Source organism: Stegodyphus dumicola, chromosome 2, assembly GCF_044657685.1.
Source record: "Stegodyphus dumicola isolate Sdum_Otavi_A_Nest chromosome 2, ASM4465768v1".
NCBI lineage: Eukaryota > Metazoa > Arthropoda > Arachnida > Araneae > Eresidae > Stegodyphus > Stegodyphus dumicola.
The window spans coordinates 133,530,301-133,556,064 of NC_140769.1; the positions used below are offsets into that span (position 1 = coordinate 133,530,301).

Genomic DNA, 25,764 nt, shown 5'->3' on the forward strand with positions numbered 1-25,764 from the left:
TAACAATAAATTTCATTAAACTATTTCTGTCACTGTACTGACTTTTTTGAATATGGCTTCTTTGCATGAAAAACTGAAATATTTCTGTTTAATTACTGACATGCATTTAATTAATACAGAGGCAGCTGCACTCGAGTTTGCCACCGATGCTGGACTTCTTCCCAGAGAGGATGAGGCACCACCTTGCCCCAAGTGCCAGGCACCAATGAGAAGCAACAAGAGAAAGGAATCAAAGCTGGGATGGCGTTGGGTCTGCAGCCTGAGAAATCGCAACAACTGCTCTGGCATGATTAACCCCATTGAAAACACCTTTTTTGAAGGTACAAAAATCCCAATAAGGGAAGCTTTCGTCATAACTGTGTACTTTGTTCTAGATCACAGTTTTAGCTACATAAATCAGCAGCTAAAGCTATGGAGGGAAAAGCAAAAATTACCAGTAATTGCAAATGAGACTATTGTTGACTTTTTATCATATTGTCGTGAGGTATGCGAAATTTTTGCCTCTCATCATAGCAGAATGTTAGGTGGTAAAGGAAAATCTATATTAATTGATGAAACATTTTTGACCCGCCGCAAGTACAACCGGGGCAGTGTAACCAAAAATATGACCATCGTAGTTTTAGGCATCTACTGTCGAGAAGACAAAGAAGGATTATTTTTCAAGGTTAAAGGAAAAAGCAAAAGGCATTTGTGGCCTTACATTAAACGTCATGTTCACCCAGAAACCACCTTCATATACACTGACTCTGCTCCACAATATAAAAGGATAGAAAATTTATTTCCAGCAGCAACACATAAAACTACCAATCACAAGAAAGGTAAATATGTGTCTTTTTTTTTTTAATGAGTGACATTTTGTTTTTCATCCTTAACATTCATTAATCCTTTATTTACAGGCGTATTCGTAGATCCCGATGATAAACAGAACACTATAAATGATCTTGAGGGTGAAAACAAACTTTTTAAGAGGTCTATAAAGAGCAAGAGAACAGATGATATTTGCACGCAGTACATGGCTGTACATTATTACAGGCGGTTCCGCTTGAAGCCCTTTACTTATGATGGAGAAAGACTTGCTCAGTTTCTACAGGACATTAAAGCTGTGTATCCAGGCCATGGAAAAGTCGGCCTTGAACTTAAAATGTTGGACGAACCAACATCAGAAAGCGAAGGAATTGAGGACCTGATGCCTCCAAAGAAATCAGCCCGACAAGATGATGATATACCATTCATTCAGGAAGATGATGATAAATGGGGTAAAACCAACAAATATAACTTTATTTTTGACATAATTTATTTATTTACATATATATACATACAAAAATTGCATTTAAATATTAAATTACATACCATTATAATCTATGTGCTTATTTTTCAGAGTAAGGGAACACAGACCAAGTTTTAAAACTGGAATAAATGATAAGAAAAGCATACAAGTAAATTGTTTACTATAATTTGTGTAAATGTTCAGATGGTCCACAAATTTTGATTTAATACCTTTTTGTTTTTCACTACATGAAATTGTTATTTTTTATTTCCTTTTAGAATTCAACCAAAAAACAGAGCCCAGAAAACAAAAGGATGGAAATGTTGCATATCTTTTACAGAAAGAGGTAAATGTGTATTTCAGTTATTCTCAACTTTTATTTTGACGTGAGAGCTATTCTTTATATATTTTGTTATTCCTTCATTAAAATAAACTTTCTTTCACAGCTGCAGATCCAAAATGTCATGAAATACTATGACAGAGGTAAGACAAAATTTTAACCATTCACAGCTTATGTTTCAAATTATTGCTTCACTTTATTTTAATACTACTTCTTCAGTAAAAGCAACTGTAAAATTTATTTAGTTATTATTAGTATAAGTTTACCTACTTATTTTTCAGTAAAAAAAACTTTATTGCAAATTAGGTAATCCAAAAAAATAAATAAAAGAAAGAAGAAAATTAATTTTGACAGATAAATTGACAAACATAGAGGTGAGTTGATTAATTTAAAGGTTTCCAGCCTACTTCTTACCAGAAAACATTTTATTGTTAAGGATAATTTATCACCCCTTTCAGGTAAAGAATATTGCAGAAATGAGAAATGAATCATGGAAAGAAATGAATCTTCAGTCAGAAAATATACAGGTGAATTCATTACTTTTAATGTTTCCAGCCTGTTTATTTTAATTATGTATTTTCATACTACGTTTATTATTTTAATTTTACCACTTATTTATTATTTTAAATATAAGGATTCAATCTTACATTATTAACTTCTTAAACTTGCCACCCTTTTGTGGTAATTGTGTATTTTTGTACTATGTTCAATTATTATTTTCTAGTTAAAAAGAGTATGTAGTTAACAAAAGATTAAAACTAAACAACAGAAAGAACACTTTTAGAAAAAATATTAAAACATTTAATAAAAGTGTTTATATATACGCTAACTTATGTTTTCATTATCGTAACCTTGTTTAGTTATCTTGTATTATGAATATGCATAATATGGATATTTTGTTTAGGGACTTCAAAAATAACATTTTGCTGCCACTTAGACGAGGGAAGAAGCAAATGGAGAAATCAACTCGGATGACAAACCCAGTGCCTGGGGGTATAGCCAGGTTTTTCTTTCAAGAAACACATCCGAGTTGAAACAACTGATGTGGGCCACACCTGAAAGCGAAGGAACTGAGCAACTGCTGCCACCACAGGAAATCTCGACGATCATGAAATTTAAAATCTTGTTTATTTATCTTGTATTCTGAACATATACAACATGGATATTTTCTCTACAAAAAACTCCAAATAGTGAACTGCCAAGTAATACTGCTGAAAACTGCAAAATGTGGTGCTGAATGGTAAGTAATATAAAATATATGTGTACACATTAAAATTAGAGGATTATGGCTCCTGGCGAAACCTCGTAAAAAAAAAAACGCATCAGGATTCCTACCTCCTAGTCTTACACGTACTAGCTTAAAAATTGGGATTATTTGTAACTATTTTGTTTCACTAATATCATTAATCACATTTCTTACTGTTTCTATTTTTTTATCAAATTTAGATTTAATTAAAAATCACTTTAACCTGCATGTAACGTCATGTAATGTGAAAATAGTGCCTATTTTTTAAATGAAATTATATGATAATACCCGCATAAATATTTTTTATAAATAATTGATTTAAATATAATTATAAAAACTAATTTACAAAATTTGGTAATGCTTCAATTAAAATGAATAGTCAAAAAGCAGAAGAAAAGATTTTTCTTTTTTTAAGTACGTGTAAGTCTTAAGGTGATGTGGAAATGGAATCATTTCTAATTTCAAAATGCAAAATGCTTGTAAAAATTGTTCTTTTTCAGATCTGATGAACAGGCCTCGATCTATAAGAGTGGAGTTCAGTGAAACGAAGTATTGGATTTTAACAAGGAATGAATCTATAACAGTTTTTCTTGTGAAAAAATGAAATTTTATAAGTTATCAGCAGAGTCATAGTTACTGTTTTCAGCGCCCAGGGAAAACTGAAGATTTTGTGCCCCTCCCGACTACTGGCCAAAAATGGAAAACATTCAACTCTAAAAATTCGTAACATCATTTTGGCCTTCCTTGGATGATGTGCCCACGGACATATGCCCCCTTTCTAGCCCTGGTTATCATATACACAGTTTCTTGTGAACTTGTTGACTGTGAGAACCTGGATACATATTTTCTTGCAAAACTGTGAGAAACTAGATAAAAAATTTTTTGTGAAAAGATGAAACTGTGAGAACCTGGATAAAAATATTCTTGTGAAAGGGTGAAACTGTGAGAACCTGGATAAAAATTTTCTTGTGAAAAAGTGAAATTTTTATATAAATATAAATAACATAATTTAAGAAGGCAAAGATTGTACAAGCAATGTCATCTAGGGGTAAGTACCTTCATTTTGCAATATATGTTTACATTGATAAATTAAAAAATATGAAATTCTAGCATATTGAAACATAAGTTAAGAAATATTTGTTTAAATTTATTAATTAAAAAAGGTGAAATTCTTACATATTGAAACAAAAGTTAAGAAATATATGTTTAAATTGATTAATTAAAAAGAGTTGAAATTCTTGCATATTGAAAAATAAGTTAAGAAATGTATTTTTAAATTGATTAATTAAAAAAAAGTTGAAATTCTAACACAGGGAAAAATAGAAAATATATGTTCAAATTGATTAATTAATAAAAAAAAAAAAAATGAGTGCTATATACTGAAAAATAAGTTTCTTAAAAAGAACTTAGCATATATTACAAATACCTTAATAAATGTTCTAATTTTTCATTTCTCATCCATATATATCATGTTTAACTATCATACACTTACCTGCATAACATAATTAATTTAAATATAAATTCATTATTAATTTAAATGCCAAATAATATAATGCCGAAATTACATGCAAGTCAAATTTTTAGGTTGGAAGCTTTCTTTTAAATCGATTGTTTACAGTTTGAGCGTAAGTACTTCTTCGCCCTATAGCGTTTCATGCAAAACATTTCACTCGTTAAAGTACACGTTAATTAAAATTTCTTGTTCTATTACTTTAGACTGAATTACAATTAGTAAGTTATCATATCATGCTTAGTAATATAACATTAACTATGTTGTACAACTTTGAAGAAATAGGGAATGTCAGGCGTCATCATGTCAACATGAACAAGGGTAAGTTCAATTTTTCCTTTTGGCAGTTCAGAATTGTTTTCCCTGTCCACTTCCCTCGGATAGGGAAAACAATATTTGGCCGCCATCTTGGATTTCGAAATGCGCTTTTTGGCGCATTTCTGAAATCCAAGATGGCGGCCAAAAACTCGCCAAATTCAGCCAAGAGCCGGGTATCCGAAATGAGCCAATATTCATCCAAATATTTAACCATTGAATCTCCAATTATAAGTAATTTCATCTTTTTTGGTTGCATATCGGCAAAACAAACAACTACAAATCGAAACACAGATCAATAATTATATATGCTGTAAATAAAATGCAACTATAAATTAAATGAAAATCAAACACTAATCATAAATATAACAAAATACAAATAATTATTAATAGAAAAAAAGAAGATAAATAGCTGAAGGAAAGCGAGAAAAATGGCGCATAAAATACACACCTCACACTCGCAAATTAACACGTGAACTAAATTAGCGCCAATTCTTGACCTCGCGGAAAAATTTACGGGAAAAAAATAACGCCAAATGCTCGCCAAGCTTTGTTGCCAACGGAGATATCAAAGGTACATATCCGGTGATGACGTACAACACACTTCCGGGTTCCGATTTGCGGAATTCTGTAAAACTCTTCGTATTCGTATAGCAACCGCATCATTCGGACTCGAATAAACCGCATCATTCGGACTCGAATAAACCGCATCGTACGACAGATGCGAGTAACGAATTGAATTTGTGAGTACCGAATCGGTACTTTGAGTCAACCGATGTACCCGTTACTCAGTAACGAATACATGCGGTTTGCTCCAGCTCCATTAATATTGTTGTTGGCGGATTGTTTATTTACAATGGGTCACGTCTGGTTCACCGACGACTGGCGCTGCGATCACGAAAGCTGGATGCAGTGTCTAAACATAGCTCCGAAATTTTTTAAATAAAAGTTTCAGTAAATGTTTTCAACTCTCTAAAAAAGTTTAATGCACCTTTCCGATGCAATGTCTCATTCATCAAATTGGAAAAGGAAACTTCGCTTCTTCGAAACTTCAGGTGTTTTGTTAGCTGTTCACTATCAACACGAGAAATCCAAAAGAGGCCCTGACACGAAATATTCAGATAAGTAACATTCTGTTTTCTATACAATATCTGTTTCTCTATCACTAGAGTGCCATTAAATTGCTTTATTTATTATTTTCATAAGTCTCTAGCATTATACAATAGTTGTTAATAGTAGCAGGTCATGTGGTTCTTTTCTTCGTAACTATTCCGTAGAGACGCCACATTCCTTATCAGTAGTCCGTTCTTATCAGCAACTCACACTCTTCGGAGCCCCCCCCCCCATTGTTTCCTGCTTAGGAATTTCTTGAGAGGGAAAAATGGGTATCTCTTGACCATCGATGAGTATAGATTGTGATTTTTGTAACTAAGTTCCCCACTTTTTTTTTCTCAGGTCTCAAACTTAGAATTATGAGCAAATAAAAATACAGTGTGACGGAATTTGTTAAACTTGTACTATAATAAATTACAACGCTTAAATTAATAAATTAATTTTATATTTAACTAATATTTAAGAAAAAGTAAACTGCATAATTTATTTTTGCTGAAATGCTCTCACACTGTGTATGGATTTATGATTTTGTCAATTACTGTTTTTATGAAATATACATGAATTTTTTGGGAACGGTAATATTTAATGTTACTTTAGTTAAAATATTATGTACATCTCTATGATGATATACAGTGTCTCAAAAAAGTGATGGGACACTTGTGCTTTACAAAAGGAAACTGCAATAAAATAAATTTAAAAAACATGTAAAATTTTTTGTGGGTGTGTTTCATACTTAAATTTAGTAACAATTGTTACATAACATACATTTTCTCAAAATATTAAAATATTAATTTAATAAAAATAAAATTGTTTAGAACGGAGCAGAAAATGGCTCACTTAAGTGATGGGACACTTACTTTTCCATCAAATATTTATCCAAAAATTTTACTTTTTAAAAGGTTTTAACATTTTGTTGGATTTCCTTTTACTTTTAAAACATGATTTAATCTAATTCAGAATTCAAACAACAAAAATCAGCGTAATATTTACAAAATTTTCACAGGACTAGTTTCGATGGTTTTACCAAACCACCATCTTCATCTGGAAAGCCGCAAATGAACAAGATAGGAAATAATGATTAGATAAGATAAGAAAGCCTGGACAAGAATAAGCATGTGGCGCCATCTGTTGGCGAAACCAGAACTAAAACATAATTTCTCTAAAAGCCGAAGGCAAATTTGGATTGGAATTAGGATCGTTAACTAGAACAGAAAGATTTTTGTGAATGTGAAATGCCTCTAGAAAATCCAGTTCTCCAATGGAAGATGTTTTTTGAATAATTTTGGCAGCAGAAAAATTGAAAGTGTGATTTTCGGACAAATAATGTTGAGCAACAGAAGACTTCTGTGTTTCCTTTTTTCTAACATATGCCTCATGTTCTTTGACGCATATGTTAAAAAAAAGGAAACACAGAAGTCTTCTGTTGCTCAACATTGTTGGTTTCAACAATGTTCAACATTCGAATTAATATTTATTCGGCGTGTTATTGTGTCTTAATTATGATTTAATCTTCTTGGGATGGATTCGACTAATTTTTTTGTGATTTCTGGAGTGATTTTACCCCATTCTTCTTGAAGCACCGATTTTAATTGTTGTTTTGAAGAAATGGTGTGTTTGCGAATTCTTGATTCCAATTCTTGCCAAATATTCTCTATGGGATTTAATTGTGGAGGTGTTTTTATTATTTCAGGACAGTTATACAGCAGTCTGTGTCTGACGTTCAAAGCAGTGTGCTTTTTTTATACCATTGTCCTGGGAGAATTTAAAATCGTTATGAAGGTTCAATTTTCGTGCTGAAGATTTCAAATTTTGATTTATAATGTCAATATACTTGTACTGATCCATTATACTGTCAATAAAAACAAGATTACCAACTCCAGCGGACGACATACACCCCCATACCATAACTCCTCCTCCACCATGTTTTACTGTTGGCACCAAGTCCTGTTTGCGAAATTCTTCCCTGAGTTTTCTCCACACCAAGATTCTACCGTCAGAACCAAATATATTAAATTTACTCTCATCAGCAAATATAACTTCATTCCAGTAATCAGAATTCTTATTTATGTTGGATTTTGAGAAAGCCTGTCTGAGTTTTCTATTCTTTTCACTTACGAAGAATTTTTTCCCGGCTGCTCTACCGTGATATCCAGTAGATCGAATTTCTCTTCTAATAGTCTCAGAATTAACAATTACTCCATATAATGCTTTTAAATCAGCTGCAACTTTAGGAGCACTCATTCTTGGATTTTTTTAAATATTTCGAACGATAATTCGCTTCATTCCATTGGATAGCTTTGATGGTCGGCCAGGTCTTCTTTTATACTGAATCATATGATTCTTTTTATATCGTTTAATGATATTGAAAACTGTTGAATGACTAAAGTTAACTGTTTCAGTAGTTTCTCTAATAGATTTTCCACGTTCAATATGCAAATTAATAACTAATTTTCGAATTCCAGGCAAAGTTTCTTTTCATTTAGCATTCATGGCTGCACAGAGCTAAAAAACACAAAAATTCCAAAACAAACTGGAGAGAAATACTGCAGACGATTTTATAAATTATTGGCAATTGCTTTTGAGTAAAAATAAATACCCCAAAAGATATTTTTATTGCTTACTTCAGACGACTTTTGTTGCATAGTACGTAGTGTCCCATCACTTAAGTGAGCCATTTTCTGCTCCATTCTAAGCAATTTTATTTTTATTAAATTAATATTTTAATATTTTGAGAAAATGTATGTTATGTAATAATTGTTACTAAATTTAAGTATGAAACACACCCACCAAAAAGTTTACATGTTTTTTAAATTTATTTTATTGCAGTTTCCTTTTGTAAAGCACAAGTGTCCCATCACTTTTTTGAGACACTGTATGTCTTTTCTAGTTAGGTCTCAAGATAAGGGCATACACATTACCATGTAGGAATTCATTTATTTTTTTTTTTTTAACTTAGCTAAAGTTTGCTTCTTAAAGACAGGAATTTTTGCAAATGAAATCCTTTTAACTACACTCATGGACACAATCGTATTTTAGGGTATTTTCTACTTCTTTGCCTTTTCTTTCTATAGGCCCTTTTTTTTCTCCCTTCTATTATTTTTGGGCCATTTATTTTAAATTTTATTTTGTCCCATCTTTTCTTTCTGGCCTTTTGAACTCGTACAAAATGTACGAAGTTCGTTTTTACTCTCCTCAAATACGAAATTGTTCCCCTTTCTATATACCTTTCTTTCGGCCCTATGCTTGATTTTTCGTCCATCCGTGCAGAAAGACTTAGCAGGTGCAAAACAAGACATCTGTCTACTTTGGCTGTCTGTCTGTTTTTACAATGTCGAAGCAAAGCTTATGGAAGTTTAGACGCGAACGGGAAAATTTACTCCTTTTTTTATTGTATCATGCAAAACAAATTAGTTCAAGTTCTCCAATGAGGAAATGTGTACCTGATAATCTTAAAGGTAAATCCAAGAGTTCACAAGAATGGCTAACTAGGCAATTAAATGACATATATGTGAAGAAGTGCAGGTATGATCGCTACAGATGTCGAAGTGCGTATAAACTGTTGGAAATTGACGAGAAGTACAAAATCCTTAAACCAGGTTTTTCTGTGATAGACTGTGGTGCAGCTCCAGGATCATGGACTCAAGTTGTTTTGCGAAAAATGAAACTTGATTCTGCAGGTTAAGTAATGCATACTCTTTCTTAAGGATAATTTTTTTAGAAATATATGAATTAATTGATACTAAAGGTGCGTTTAATTAGCTAATATTAAATTGTAAGAGATTAATTTAGTCGTAGGAGAGCTCGGATAACTGACATTTAACATGGAAATTCTGCAGTTATGTTTTTGTCATTATGAATTTTTTTTTTTTTTTTTTTTTTTTTTTTTAGTATAGAAAACATAACCTGTGCTATTTTAAGTATTGCTGTCAAATTTATGAGCAACAAGCATAATGAAATTTTCTTATAAAAGAGAGTATGTATAATAAAGACAGAGGTTATCAAAATCCAATTCAACAAAATCAAGTTAAAATAACAATTTTGGGGTAAAGTGCAGAATCGCATACTTATTTGTTTGGCGTTTTTTTATAAGAGTAAGAAGAATTGGATTTTTGTCAATTTTCTTTGACCTTTTTAAGTGAAAATAAGTCAATGTGTACAATAAAGTTAAGGGAGTGCGCAATGCCATTTTTGTGCCATTCTGGGATGTTTTTTTAAGTGGAAATAGATCGATGTGTACATGGATACCGAGTATGTGCAATTCTTAAAAACGTGCCAAGCAGTGGGTGATTCTGCACTTCCCCCAATTTTTTTTTCTTTCTTATTTTCATTATTTTTTAATATGCATTGTGTACAGAATGTAACAAATATGCATGTCAATCAAATCTGTGCATAAAAATTTAAAAAATATGTAAAAAATTAACTGAAATAGACACCTTCAGTAGTCATGTTAGATTTATAACTACCTCAACTTTAATGTACAAAGACTTTCACTAACAAAATTTAAAAAAAAAAAAAAAAAAAAAAAATTATAAAATAAATTTTTCATTACAAATAATTCTAATTAGTCATGGCTGTAGCTAGGATTTAATTTCGGGAAGGGCGTTGTGACTTTTATCTAAAAACAGTGCTTTTGTAACTGTATTTATAAATGAAAATTGCAGTTTCAGAGAGGGGGTTGCAGCTCATTTCAACTCCTTCCTAAATATTGCCATATGAATTAGTCAACAACAATCTAATGATAATATGTATTTAGAGAGAGAGAAAGTAATATATAATTTTCTGGGCATAATATGAATAAAAAGGATGTAATATTTTTTTGAGTTTCTCCAGATGGTTGCTATTATTACTCATGGTGTCACCAAAGTCATTTAGAATCTCTAATATGAAAACTTAAGAAACTGCATTGCAAGAATATAAATTGTGATGTAGTAGTACTTGTTAATAACTAATTCAAAGTATTTTATGTCATATGGTGTGCTATAAAATACAGTACAAAGTCTTTAATCCTGACTTCAGTGATTCCGGATTAGGGTTTTTTCCGGATTATAGATCATCAATTTAAATCTGGTAGGATGGCATGCAGAAATTATAAAATTAAAAATATGAGACTATAATTTATGAAATAAAGAGCAATTATGATCTAAAGGGTATCAAAATTTACAAAAAAAAAAAAAAAAAAAGCTTAAAATTTATTTGTTTACCTTATTAAATATTTCTTTCAATGTAAGTTGTTTAAGTTGCTTCATTTTATGTGCTAATACTTTCTCTTTAATTCTATAAACAGACATAATTTCTTGTTTATTTACAAAGTTTCTCTGTTTAAGTCCTGTAATTGCTGTGCCGAGAATACCGACTAACTTGTCAATCGAAATTTTTTCATTTTCACTAACCTCTCTGTCACTTTCTTCATGCCTTTATCCATTTTTTGCAGCAATTCCACTTTTTATTTGATGGACATCGAAACATGCTTTCGCTTTGTAGATCCTTTGGCAGCTCCAGAATCGGAAACTCTTTTTGACATAATCGAAAGTTCAAGCTTACTTTTTATAAAATTGCTCTAACAATCTGTAAAAAATAATAAGCCGGATCCAATTAGAAGATTAAGGAACAGCGCAATCTTCAACATTAACTGAAATAGATAATTTTAGCCTAGCTTATACCATCCGTTACGTATTATGTGCAGAAAGTTTGTAGCTTTGAGGTCCGGATTATAGATAATTTCGGATTAAAGACTTTGTACTGTATATTACATTGCATAAATATCTTAGTGAGAATATAAAATATGCAACACAAGAAATAAAGTGCATGCAAGATGTGCATGAAAATTTAATTTCCTTACATATTGATTTGTCATTATTATATGATATCATATTTCAGTGAGAAAAAAATTAGGGAAAAATATATTTCAGGCTACCCATTGGTGATTTTTGTTTTTGGTACAATTCCTGTTTACGTGCAAGTCACTCCCAAGTAAAATAGCATCCAAAACATAATGGAATAAAACATAAAACAAATTATAGTCTCAATAAACTGCATTTTAAATCAAAATAAAACAAGGAAATAACATAAAAATTAAAATACGTGTTATCTAATCTGAGCAGTACAAAAAGAAAATATTGAGTTAACTTCAATTTCTGTGTCTTCGGTATGGTACACAGAATTCTTTAACAGCATCCAAAAAACTTTAAAATTATCTGAACTAGATTCTATATACTGTATTCTATATTCTATATTAAGTATTCCTTGGCCATTTATTAAATATGTATATTTTACTTAAGTATACGTTGCCATTTATTGAATCCTTTGTTTTAGCAAAATACTTATAAACCACAGTTGCTGTTATTTCAGATTAATAAATTCTAATTATTAATAAACAGCCTATGAATAAAATTTTTTAAATGTGAAATATTATGTTAAAATGATAGTACATGCATATTTAAAATTCAGTATTTAGAAGTCAAATGAATTCAAGAAATATGGAATTAAAAAAAAGTAACAAAGAAAATAATCTTCATTACTAATCACAAAGTTCATTCATTTCACACTTCTGTCTTGTCCTGCACTGCTGATATATGCACATTTCTACCATAACAGTATTTTTTCATTTACCCTGGGTTGGAAAAATTGGTTTTAGTGATTATTCTTATTAACAAATTATGCATACAGTGATATTCGATAATGTCCAGGCTTCTCAGAAGTAAAGGGGATATTAAAATAATATATTTACAGGGTATATTTAGTTTTATCTTTCTGAGAAATAAAAAAATTAAGTTATAAATAATGTTAATATGATTTAAACTTATTAAACTGTCACTGGCCCAAATGGCTTAATAGGCCATTATATACAAGAGCATTATGAATAAGAGATTCTATTCTGGATATAGCTTTGATTTAATCATGACAAGATCCTTTCTTACATGGACGATTTCTTTCACAACAATACCAAGTACATGCGTGGCATCCTAGGAGCAACAGCAAATAGCCTTCACTACATTTGATAATGTAAACTAACACAGGAGCTACAAGGAAATTGTAGTTACTTTCTGATTATCCGCACTTCCATTAAAAAGTTGGGAATATGTCGCTGAATGTGGAGATTTGCAGATTTATCGCAGACTAATTTTTTGCCAAGCTTGGAAGGCAAGAGCCATTTTAAAAATGACAGTTGTCTATTAATTCCCTACAAGAGTAAACAATAAAAAATTTAAAGAAACATTGGTAATAAATATTTAACTTTTTCACAAAATACTTCTTTTTTGTGCAGTTGTTTATGTAATGTAGACTGTGATCTGTTTTTATTTAATGAAAAACATTAGAGAATTTCAGAAATTTTGCATGCAGAATAATAGATATGTGCTATGTACTCTACGCAAAAAGAAAAAAAAAAAAGGGGGCGGCACATTTCTATATTTCCTGTTCTACTGCGCCGATTGACTAAATTCAACTTGTGTTTTTCATGTCTCGAAAGCGCAACTAAGGATATGTATTAGATTTATACCCTGGTTATCATAAATTAAGGAAAAATCACAAAAATAGTGATAACTCCCTTAAAAAAAAGCCAACTGTGTAAAATTTGAATATGTTGCCAAGAAAGAGTAGCTGAGTAAAACTGCAATATTCAAATTAGTGGTGCTGCACTCGGAATACATCATCTGCGATTAGAATAAAAGTCCATGTTTGAGAGCAAGCCCACATATTTCATTGTGATAATGACATCAGAAGTCTGAGATAGCCAGTTCGTAACAATGACCTTCAGGCATCATTTGCCTGCAGAACTACGATGGAGAACCATTGGGAGACTAGAGGCAGGATAAAGTCAAACAAAGTGGCCAGATGGCTAAATGCGAGTCCTTCTGTGGTTCATAGACTTTGGAGGGACCGTTTGCAGTAGGCACGAACATGTCCACTGGACGCTTGATCAATGGAGGGCTGTTCTCTTTACGGATGAGTCCAGGTTTAGTTTAGAAAGCGATAGTAGGTGTTATTTGATATGAAGAGAACCTGGAACCCATTATCATCCGTCAAACATCCGTTAAAGATATGCATACGGAAGAGGCAGTGTCTGTGTTTGGGGTGGCATCTCTTTGGGTGGATGCACAGACCTCCATGTCTTTCCAATGGAAACCGTGAATGCTCCGTTTTATAGAGATGACATCCTTGATGCTTATGTGCGCCCATGTGCCGGGGCAATAGGTGATGCTTTCCTGTTACAGGACGATAACTCAAGACCACACAGGGCTCGCATCGTAGATGATTATCTTCAACGGGAAACAATTATGTGCATAGAGTGGTCAGCTCGATCCCCGGACTTGAATCCTATCGAGCACGTTTGAGATGATTTAGAGAGACGTCTAGCTGCTCTCAGTCTGCCCTCTCAGACCCTTGCCGTGCTTGCAACAGCTTTGCAAAAGCTCTCGCTTCCTATGGAACTAATAGACCACATAATTGAAAGCATCACGCATCACTTTATGTGCTGTATTGCTTCTAGAGGCAACCATATTCCCTACTGAAGGTACTTTTCCTATAGCAAACTGACACCTTTGATTTGTTCATTTTATACATGTGCTAATTTCAATACTACCATAATTCTCTGATAATTTATTTTTATGTTATTTGATATCTTACTATGTGTTGTATATTGTGGGTAAGTCTCATAAAATTCTACATGTAACTTTTCCAGTAATCGTGACTTTTGTGATTTTTCTTTAATTTATGATAACCTGTGTATATAGCATTTTTCTAATATAGGTTCTAATGTAGGTTCTAATCACACAAACGGACTTTTTCTGAAATGACATGCGAATTTTTTTCCATATTTCGATTCTAGGACTTAAATTATGCCAAACTGTGAAGTTTTGTAAAAATTGCATGAGTAGTTTTTAAAAAATTAGCTCTCAAAATTTTAGCTCCTCAATATTAATTGAATTGGATATATACTTATTAATATATCTTTTTTTTATTAAACTTATTTGATTATTCCTTTCATATTTTGAAATTTAGGTTCATTTTAAATAAAATTCAGCTATTTTTTATGATTTAGTTTTAAACTTTGTATTTTTAAATAATTTTTATAAATTTTTCAAAAAAAAAAAAAAAAAAAAATCTGAATTAAATTCTATAAAATTTTTACCATCATTTTAAAGTAGATATATTTCTAAGCATATCTACAAAAAATTCCAGTTTTTTATGCAAATTTTCCAAAGCTAAAACTGAATTTATATATTGGTGCATTTAAAATTTGGCATATTTGTTGAAAGTGATAATAACATCAAATGTGATTTAGGCACTTTGTTAAAATTATTTGAAAGTAGAAACGATGTAACTTTTTTCCCGCTCATGCACAATGTAAAAAACTAGGAACGTTTTAACTTTTCTTCTGCTCCTGCACAATGGAAGGGAAAGGAAAATAGGTATCAAGAAGTTTGCCAAGTGAATTAATTATTCTTGGCAGAAACAGAAAAAATGCACCAAGTTAAATTTTTAAATTTCTCCATAAATTTTGCACCAAATTGTACAAAATTTAATATTTAGGCAGATTTTGAGTCGTAGAATTAAAAAAAAAAAAGATAAATAAATAAAAAAAATTGGTATGTTATTTCAGAAAAAGTCCCATTTTGTGTCAAAATACCTATGTTAGAACAATGCTATATATAAATTTAATATATATCTTAATTCACACTTTCGAGACATATAAAACGCGATTTGAATTTCGTCAATCGAACGGGAGATATAGAAGTGTTCTATTCTTAATTTTTTTTTTTTTTTTTTTTTTTTTTTTTTTGCGCAGTGCTACATAAATACTTTTAGGGGACATTGTGGGTTGCCGTGTAACTATTTTAAAAATATACTACTTTGCCTCATGAATATTTTTCCATGACTTTTCGGTAGCAGTGCAGATAAAAAGAAAGTCCAAAAACATTTCTCAACAACTTTAGGACATTAAAAGTAAATTTTGTCAGTAATGACTATTGCATAAAGGGGATTAAAGAAATAATAGCATTTGTAAACAGAACTTGGAGAATAATCATTCCTAGATAATTTTAGCCATTAAAACATCAAAACTGTGACAAGTGGATATAAAACATGTGATCTCTAAAATATAATTGATAGAAATTTAAATTAATTTACAGATTGCTAGTTATTAAGAATTTAAATTGGTAATGAATTATTAAGTTCTTTAAATCTGAGTTTGCATAATGTATATTTCTTTCTCTATCCGAGAAAAAGAATTAAAAAAAAGGAGGTGTCATTTGCAACTGTGTTGTGTAGGGTTATTAATTGTTATGTGCAGTGCAGAAAGGGTTATTTAACTAGTACTCATGAAGAAAAGGTCTAGAGATTTTTTTATTTTGCCTTATGTCATTAAACCTGTGGATTTGGCTCTTTATCATGTGTGGAGGAATCAAAAACTAGGTTTCAGTTTCCTCATGTGCATTGTAGGAATTGCTTTAGTTTTGAAGCAAGCAAAAACTGGATATTTTCCACAGAGAAATAGTATTTTCTTTAGTGGGAGTCCTTATAATTCATTGCTATGTGTCACTGATTCGGGGAACTTTTTATTGCCAAGTATGAGGTTGTGTTGATAGTTATTGCCTTGACATTGAAATAGATTGACTTTATTATAAGAAATATGATTTAAAAAAAGAGGTAATAAATGATGATTATATATATCACATTGATTTCTAAGCCTTTAATCATAGAATTTTATGACTATGTGCCAGTGAATGAATGGTAAAATTATTTCCCCAACACCACATTATGTTCTGGTGCATGGCATTTATAAATAAGAAAAATAAGTAACAATATGTATTATTTTTGTATGAAGCTATATCACTAACAAATATATATATTACAAATGAATTTACACTGGTCATAACAATTAAAGGATAATCAGAAAAAATATACTCAGTTAATGTTCCAACCAATGCCCTATGCTATAATTATTTAAATTAAATACAATTGAACACAAAATTGCAGTCCTTCATATACAGTAGCACTGGAAATATGCAAATTTGGTGAATGATAATGTGGGCACAATGGAATTCTAGTCTGTAGTGGTGTTTAAAGTGAATGTGTTTTCTGAGAGTGATAAATTTTCACTAGTATGGCTCAAAGGCATCATTTAAGTGAAGGTCAAAAGTGGCGAATAATTGGTAGAATGGATGGAGGTCGCCCAAGATTTGAATATCCCTCAAAGTGTCATATCAACAGTTTGGAGCCACTTTCTAAGCACTTGATCAGTTCATAGTCTGCCTGGTCAAGGGTGATCAAGAGCAACAACTGCATTAGGAGATCGTTTCCTGTCATTGTCAGCTTGAAGAAACTGCGAGGCGACTGCAGGAGATTTGGTTTTAGACCTTTAGGCAGACACACGATTTTGAACTAGCTGTTCTATTGCTGCATACTTAAAGAGGTTGGACTGAATATGAGAAAAACCAATGGTTTGTGTCCCACTCACTCCAGCTTCCAGAGGGGCCCGTTTAAACCAGTGTTGTCATCATGTTTAATGGAGTTACGACAACTGGGCCTGAATATTATTTGTGTGCAGTTCCACAAGACTTGATCAACAGTATGGTAAAGTCTATGAAATTAAGATGTGATGTATGCATGTTTGTCCGAGTTGACCGTACACCATATTAAAGAAAAAAAAATTCCACAAGAGGTGACTTAATTTTTCTATCATTTTCCAATTTCTATAAATCTGGTTTTAATTTCAACATTTTGCAATTAAGTACTCATGAAGAATACTAGTTTCTAACATCACTCTACGCCAATACCAACATACATACTCAAATCATAATGTTGATTCAACTGGAGAATAAATAATGAGGCATTGCTTTCCCACACCAATGTGTGACTAGCTTGTGAGACGTCACCAATGCATTATTATCTTTTCAGCAATAAAACAACATTACGCTCCAGCGCATGATTGGGATTAGCAAAATAAGGAATTTAAAGTTAAAATTTTGATGTTTTAGGTGAACCAGTAATAAAAATTGGGCAGTTTTAGTTGAGAAACCGAGGTGTCGTCAGAGCTTTCAAGCGAAGAGAGCATCAGATTTTGCTATGGAATTATGTGAAAGATAGAAAAAAAGGGGGGGGGGGAACCTCTTGGGTAGTAGATTTATGGATTATGTTTGCCAGTACTCCAGCAGTGTCCTGATTCTCCATTTCAGAACTCTTTATCTTTGGAGAGACTTTTTGTCATATTTTTAAGATGATCCAAAGAGCAAAATTATGATGAGCTTTAAGAGATTTGTTTAAATTGGCAGAATTTTTTTTCATTGATGTGATCGGTCATGGTGTTCTGCAACATAGAGTATGACATTAAACCCATGCTATTCTGTCCAAGTACATTAAAGAACAGAATTTGCCCCCCAAAAAGGGGATGGGAGAGAGAGAAAAAAGTAAAGAAAATGGTATGCAAGGACTGCATCCTAAAACAGTGCTATGTGATTAGCAATAAAAGATAATTCAATAACCAGCACTGCATTCAGGGATAGTGGATCTGGCCACTAATGAGAAAACAATGAACTGTAGCTAAGGAAAGTTATAAAAAATTCAGTGACATTTCTTGTCAGTAACTCTTCATGCTTTTAAACATGAAGGGGAGACACAATAAAGAGTGGAATTATTCATAATTTATTCTCAAGTAGTTATTATGCAGATCGTATTATTAACTTTTATAAAATTGTAGTCAGAGCTGAGTTCCAATTTTGTTCAGAGTATTAAATTTCAAATAATAGTTATTATTCTCCTTAGAAATATATTAGAAATTATAATTTACTTTTCAATTATTAAGTCGAATTTTAAAAAGATGGGCATTCAGACAATTGCACCCAGTCAAAAGATGAAGTAACACCACAGCTACAGGACAAGTTTTAATATCAATCATCAGCTTAACACACATTGGTCCGCTATTCTAAATATAGGATGGTCCAATTAAATTTCAAAGAAAGGTAAACAAATAGATAAACTTTGGCATAACTCCCTTAAAAGACATAAGTTTCATATGCAGGCTAAAAAAAGGCTTGTCATAATTAATTTTATTAAAAGAATGAATTTAAAAATAACCATTTAAAATGATTTATTTTTGAGCCATTATTTGGGATTAAAATCTATATTTTTTCTAAACAGATGTATACATATCTATAAAAATATCCATGAAAAAATTATCTTTTTAAGGTATTTTGTTCGCATTTTATGTGTGTCTTGTAAATAGACAGTGGTCCGATCCCCGACTTTTTCTCGCACGTCATTCCTCCAATTCATGGATCACATTCCTTCAAAACAATTTTAGCAATAGCTATTCATACAGTGACATGTGGCATGACATATGGAAGGATTCGGGAATAGATTATTCTGGAATTTTCTTTGAGTATCTATTTTTAAGAGAAATATTGTGATAATTTGGGTATAAATTATTTTGTATTTCATTACAAAAGTAAAATGTCACACAAACTCCTAAATAGATTTTTCTAAGAAGGTTCATCTATGTGATGTTTCCTTGGCAATAGTAATAGCAGGTATACTTTTGTATAAAATAAACATTCTAAATAGAATTAAGCCTAGAAAATTTCTTTTTGACCTTGTATCCTAATGGTTCCGCTGTGGGCATTCAAAGCTGTGAGGTCAGATGAAATCTTTCTATGGAACTGTGCATGCACTTCTTCTTTTGGAAAAAATAATCTGCACTTTTTTTCTAAAGTAGATCAGTTACTTCCCTGTTTATTACTTGAATGAAAGTTTCAACTCTGTTTGAAAGAACAATATTTTTAAAATGGCAAGAAAATTTCTAACAGCTGTAGAGGCTCTTGAATATGTGAAATCTCTTTTTGTTCAAGAAATCAATGAGCCTGAAGTGGTTATTATTCTTCCTGAAATTCAGTTAGTGATGAAGACAGATAGGTAATTCTGCCACAAACTGCAACATATCAGAACCATGTGGCGAATCTGAAATAGAAGATACTGCAGGGACTATAGACATTTAATAAAAAAAACTGTGAACCTAATTTTTATGTAAAAGTGGAAAAAAGTCCCTAAAAGGAAAAGTATGAACCCCAATTCATGCTTTCACCAAGCTGTATTTCTTTTCAAGACATTCTAAATATGGTGTCAGGAAAAACTCCAGTTTAACGTTTTTACCTGATGGCTGAAGACATGATATCACATACAGCTGTAGAGACTAACCAGTATGCAAAACAAGCAAATTATTATTCTTTTAGTAACCACTGAAAGTAAAACATCCTGAGGGATGTCAGAGACGATGTTAGTTAAAAACATGCTATAGAAAATCTACAACTATTTGAAAATTCTGCAATACTATTAGACTTTGTATTGACTGTTTTCCCAATTTTCATTGCTAACTGCAAATTTTAAGTAAAATTTCTGTAAAATTTAGTAGTGTATTGGACCATTGTCCTATTAATAGGACAGCCTGTAACTTAATAAAATTCAAATAATATCTGAAAAGTTTTGTTTTATATGTGTTATTACCTCATATTATTGATATCTCTAAAGTGTTACATTTTTCCGGAGAAAATTTGTGAGAGTGATCCAATATGGGTTAATGGTTGAATTTAGTGTCTTAGCATCGGACAAAAAATTTATATTTCTCAGTAATTTATTTACTTAATGAATAGTTTTCAGAGTGTGAAATGTGTATGAGAAAATGCTAAGCCAGCTGCATCTTTCCAGTTGTAAATTCATTATTTTAAAATGATGTATTGCAGAGAAATATCTTAATTCTCGTATCATTGTAAGAAAAATACTTTTTTTATAATACATGCACATACAATTATTTTCATGGATGACCACTATGCAAATGTATACAAGGGTGACTAATGAAAATTATGTTCCTGCAAGTATTAACAATATCTTTCTCCATAATGAATTTTATAACTATGACCAAACTAAGACTGTCTTCTGCCCTAATCTTCACAGGGGTTCTCAGCCATCATTTTTATGACATAAAAACAGGGTGAGTTGGAAATAGGGCTACGTGTTTGAAGCAATGTTACTGTATATTGTACAGGAAAATAGTGATGAGTATGTTAAATTGGAAACTTTGTTTTTTCATTTCAAATGAGTTTTATAACCTAGTTTATATCATATTTTATATATATAAGCCAAAACTGATATTCAACTATGCTATAGTATGAGCATTTGCAGTTGCTACTGATCATTGCCTAGAACAAAGTTTCTTAAACTGTGGGTCGCGACCCCCATGGGACCTGCAGCAAGGGGTTGCTAAAATTTTAGCAGTTTTAATATTTCTTTAACTGTTTATGATAATTTTACAATTACCAAATATTTTTACACAATGTATTTGAAAATAAAGATAAGACAATACAGACAAAGAAAAAAATGAAAATGTTTTGATGCATTCTTTTTATAATATAAACGTTCATTTTACTTGTTTTGCACGTGACGCAATCATTTCGTCTGTTACTGATTTAAAATTTTCACATTTTTCTATATCTTAAAATTAGAAATTAAAGTTAATGACCTAAAACTGCAATAGTATATTACAATACAAGTGAAAAAAATTGAGTTACACTCACATGTGTGTCGGATTTGCGCAATGCTCATGGGGTCCCACAAAATTTTGGTAAATATTATGGGGTCGCGAATGAAAAAAGGTTTATGTCCTAGCCTAGAATGATGATGAGGGCATGAGACTGAAGAGAGATGTTTTGTTGTATCAACTGTAGTGTTGATAGAACAAACTGGATAGTGAAGAAAACAACTGCTTATAAATGGAAATATCTAGAGCCCTGATGTAGCCCATAAATAAGGATTGCCAGCATTGGAAATAGCAAGAAGTTTTAAGCAATAAAATGAACCTAGCATATTAAATTTAGTGGTGAGGTTAGATTGAAGATCTTACTTTCTAATGGCACTACCTCATTTTTCCTAGCCATAATACTGTCATCGTACAATGCAACATGTAGCTGTATTTCACACTCATCTTGCAGAATGATATTGATGACTCTAAAAAATCTGAGACCCTGTGAGCATAGACTGAACTTAGATTCTGCAATCCAAGTGCAAAGCCAGCTCTCTGTTTCTATAACTTTTTTAATGTTGTATGTTAATAACATAATGACAGTATTTGAAATAATAGTAGTATTTTTTACTTTTATTATTATTTCAACTATTAATTCAGTAACTATGTTAGTAATTTTTAATCATTAATTTATTTGTATCTTGCATTTTTAATGTATTTTATGTAGTTTGAATCTTTGGTCTTATCAATAAGGATCACAATTTTGACTGCAGAAGCATCTGAGTCTACTCATACATAATGTAAACATACAAAACAAAGGGGGCGAGAAAGGAAATATATTCAAAACAAAAGTGAAAATTCATGGTTTTAAAATCAGAGTGATAATGCACAAAATAAAAACATTTAATTTAAAATTTAAACTTCATAAATTTTCAGAAATAATGAAAATCTACTTGAATTCTTAACCTTCAGGTACTAAGTTATCAGGCTCAAGGAATTTACTGTATATTCTGGTGTATAACAGGCACTTTTAATAATTAAAAAAAAGGTCAAAATTTATGGGTGCACGTTGTACACCGAATATTAAAACTATAGATTTAAAAATATGGAAAAGATGTGCATACAAAAATTAAATTTCTACATGTACCTAAATGCTGTTTATTTAAAAGAAATGAACCTTGTGAACTAAAAATTTTCATTATCAGATAACATGAAAAGTTCATCATATTTGTGTTTCGTTCTATTTTCAGGCATATTATCGAATTCTATATCATCTTCACTGTCTCACTGTTCTGATACATAGATTATCTAGATTGTCCGCTCAATCTAGATTGTTAGATATACTACATTTTTAAAAGGCTTTTAAATTATGTCAGTTTGAATTTCATTCTATGCTTAATTATCCATTCACACACTTTTCCTAGGCTGGTGTGACGCATTTGGCAAAAGGGTGTGCATTATATGCCAAATATATTTAAAAATTTAAAAATGTAGTTTGAAAATTTAGATGCATATTATATGCCAAAATATATGGTATTTTCAATAAGGTACCTAGGCTAAAGCCTTAACCCAGTCTAACTGTGTATGTTGGTAGCAAAAGAGAAACTCAAAAGTAGCAAGCTCACATATTAGGAAAATTCTAAAGTAATAACAGGCTAAATTGAAGATCGGGAACAATTTTAATACCCCATGTCTATATAGGTCTTTTAATAACAAACTTGCTACAAAATGATAATATAAATTAAAACATATAAATGCTTAAATAAGCAAATCTAATTCATTTAAATAAGGAAAAACATATACTGACAAACTGCATATGGAAAATATGGAATTTGAACACTTACATATTAGGAAATATGTGCAATTTTTATACATAACAAAATGCCTGACTAATTGTTTTAACTATGTGTAATTAAATCTTTTTCTTCAAATACTGTATGCAAGATAAGATTATCTTGCTTTATTTGTGATTTAATTTTATAACTACATCACTCTGGGATTTTCAAGTCATGAAAATGAAAGCTGTTTGCTTTTTCAAGATTAGAGTATTGAAGAATCAGGAGTGTGCAAATCTCGGACACTATTTAGTACAAAGTCCGTAATCCGGACTCGTCGGGATTTCCGCGATTCCAGATCATAGATCATCAATTTAAATCTGGTAAGATGGCATGTAGAAATTATACAATTAAAAATATGAAACCATAATTTATGAATTAAAAAGCAATTATGATGTAAAGGGTATCAAAATTTACAAAAAAAAAAAAAAAAAAAAAAAAAGCTTAATATTTATTTGTTTACTTTATTAAACATTTCTTTCAATGTAAGTTGTTTAAGTTGCTTCGTTTTTTGTGCTAATACTTTCTCTTTAATTTTATAAACAGAAATAATTTCTTCTTCAAAGTTCCACTGTTCAAGTCCTGTAATTGCTGTGTCGAGAATACCGACTAACTTGTCAATCGAAATTTTTTTCGTTTTCAATAACCTCTCTGTCACTTTTTTCACTATCGGAAGCGATGCATGCGCACATGAGTATCGGAAGCGTGCATTAAACACGCATGCGTAAACGCATTACGTGCTTGCGTAAAGCATACAAAAAAAAGTTTGTGGCTTTGAGGTCTGGATTACGGACTTTGTACTGTATTACATGACACACTTTAATGCATACCGTCAAAGTGTAACATCTTTAATGCAAATAAACTATAAGAACATTTTAAGAGAAATGGAACACATTTACAACTGATGTATGATTTACTGTTTATAATTACATATATGATGATAATGCAAATTTACTGGTATTGAAAAATGATGCATGGAAATAAGTATCAACATGTGAACGCTGGAATTTAAATCAAATTTATATTTAAAGTGATGTAAAATACAATAAACATGTTTTTGTTTCATACGTTATGACTAACCTAAAATTTCTGAAAATATTTTAATTTTGTGTATCTTATTTTAGATGAAAAGAAAAAGGGCTTAGTTATTGCCATAGATCTTCAGCATATAGATCCACTGAAGGGAGCAATCATATTAAAAAACTCTGACTTCACTGATCTTGCAGTTCAAGAAGAAATATGTAAACTTTTACCAACTGGCAAAGCAGATGTTATCCTAAGTGATATGGCTCCAAAAGCAACAGGTACACGTGAACTAGATTCTATAGCGATAATGAACCTGGTTTACAGTGCTTTGAAATTTTCTGTGAAAACACTGAAGAACGATGGGACATTCTTGTGCAAGGTATGGGAGAATAAAGATGTTGATAGTTTTTTTAAGTATTTGCAAAATTTGTTTACTTCAGTAAAACGTATAAAGCCTGATGCCAGCCGTTCAGATTCAGCAGAGATGTTTTTATTAGCAAAAGGATATAAATGTATAAAATATGATAATAAACCTGAAGGAATGTAAACATTTGTGTGTGTCTAATAAAGTATCTTTAATATAATGAGTGTCCCATAAATCCATAAATATATTAAAAATTCATGCAAATTGAAGAAACTGGTAAAAATGAATGTGATTTGTGAAAAAAATATTCTTGTGAATGGAGAAATTTTTTTTTGGTGGGGGGGGGGGTACTGCACAGACACAGTAACAAGAAATATATACAAATCAGAATCCTATAAATTGTAGGGTTTTACAATTAACAGCTTATTTCTGATTATTCCATCTTCTTGCTTGAATATAAAATTTGAATTGTGATGTTGACATTGGCAGATAAAGCCTTATTGGTGAAGTTGTTTTACCTTGGCCAAGAATCATTGACTGAAGGTTTTGGACACAGAAGAAAAGGAAGAAAACTTCCAGAGGTCCATGCTTCTGATGTTACTTGGTAACTGAAACACAGTTAGAGTAACACTCTAAGAGAACAATAAATGAGTGCAGTAAGTAGCATGAAACGCTGGTATACTGAAGACATCGGTATTCCGTAATCCTTAATGCCATTTTAAAATTGTATCGCTACAAGTTGCAATTAGTGCACCAGCTCTTATCAGATGACAAATTCAAGTAATATGATTTAGCAAATTGGGCTTTGCCGAAAATCAACAATGGCCTCTCAATTTCTTGTGAATGGATGAGGCTGATTTTTCACTTCAACATCATAACTGTAGAATCTGAGCAAAGGAGAACCCACATGCCTATACTAAGGAGCCTCTACATTCACCGCATTTAACTGTTTGGTGTGGTTTCACTGTATTGTGGGCTTTTTCCTCTCGAAGAGTGCTGTGCAGAAGCTGACTGGAAGACTTGCTCAGTTACTGGAAAATTCTACTTGCAACTGCTGCAGGTTATACCGTGATAATGGAACATAATGTCCTTGACAGCGTTCATGCAAGACTGGGCACCTCCTCATGTCACAACCGAAATGAAGATGTTCCTAAGAACCTTCACTGAAGAGCGATCAATTAGCCATGACTGCAGAAATGAGTGGCCCCTCACCTTGCCAAACTTGACGGACTTGATTTTT

At 31.4% G+C, this 25,764-nt stretch overlaps 2 protein-coding genes across 2 annotated transcripts; both read left to right on the top strand.

Moving 5' to 3' along the window:
- The first annotated feature begins 566 nt into the window (after positions 1 to 566).
- LOC146998579 (uncharacterized) lies at positions 567 to 1,603 on the top strand. Its single transcript, XM_085811126.1, has 3 exons — positions 567 to 818; positions 897 to 1,256; positions 1,379 to 1,603. Exons 1-3 carry the CDS (start codon positions 605 to 607, stop codon positions 1,381 to 1,383), a joined length of 579 nt encoding a protein of 192 aa, XP_085667252.1. The 5' UTR covers positions 567 to 604; the 3' UTR covers positions 1,384 to 1,603.
- Positions 1,604 to 9,090: 7,487 nt separating this feature from the next.
- Mrm2 (Mitochondrial rRNA methyltransferase 2) lies at positions 9,091 to 24,744 on the top strand. The gene is made up of 2 exons (XM_035364306.2): positions 9,091 to 9,468; positions 24,259 to 24,744. The coding sequence occupies exons 1-2, from the start codon at positions 9,120 to 9,122 to the stop codon at positions 24,705 to 24,707; spliced, it is 798 nt and encodes a 265-aa protein (XP_035220197.1). The 5' UTR covers positions 9,091 to 9,119; the 3' UTR covers positions 24,708 to 24,744.
- Positions 24,745 to 25,764: the final 1,020 nt, after the last annotated feature.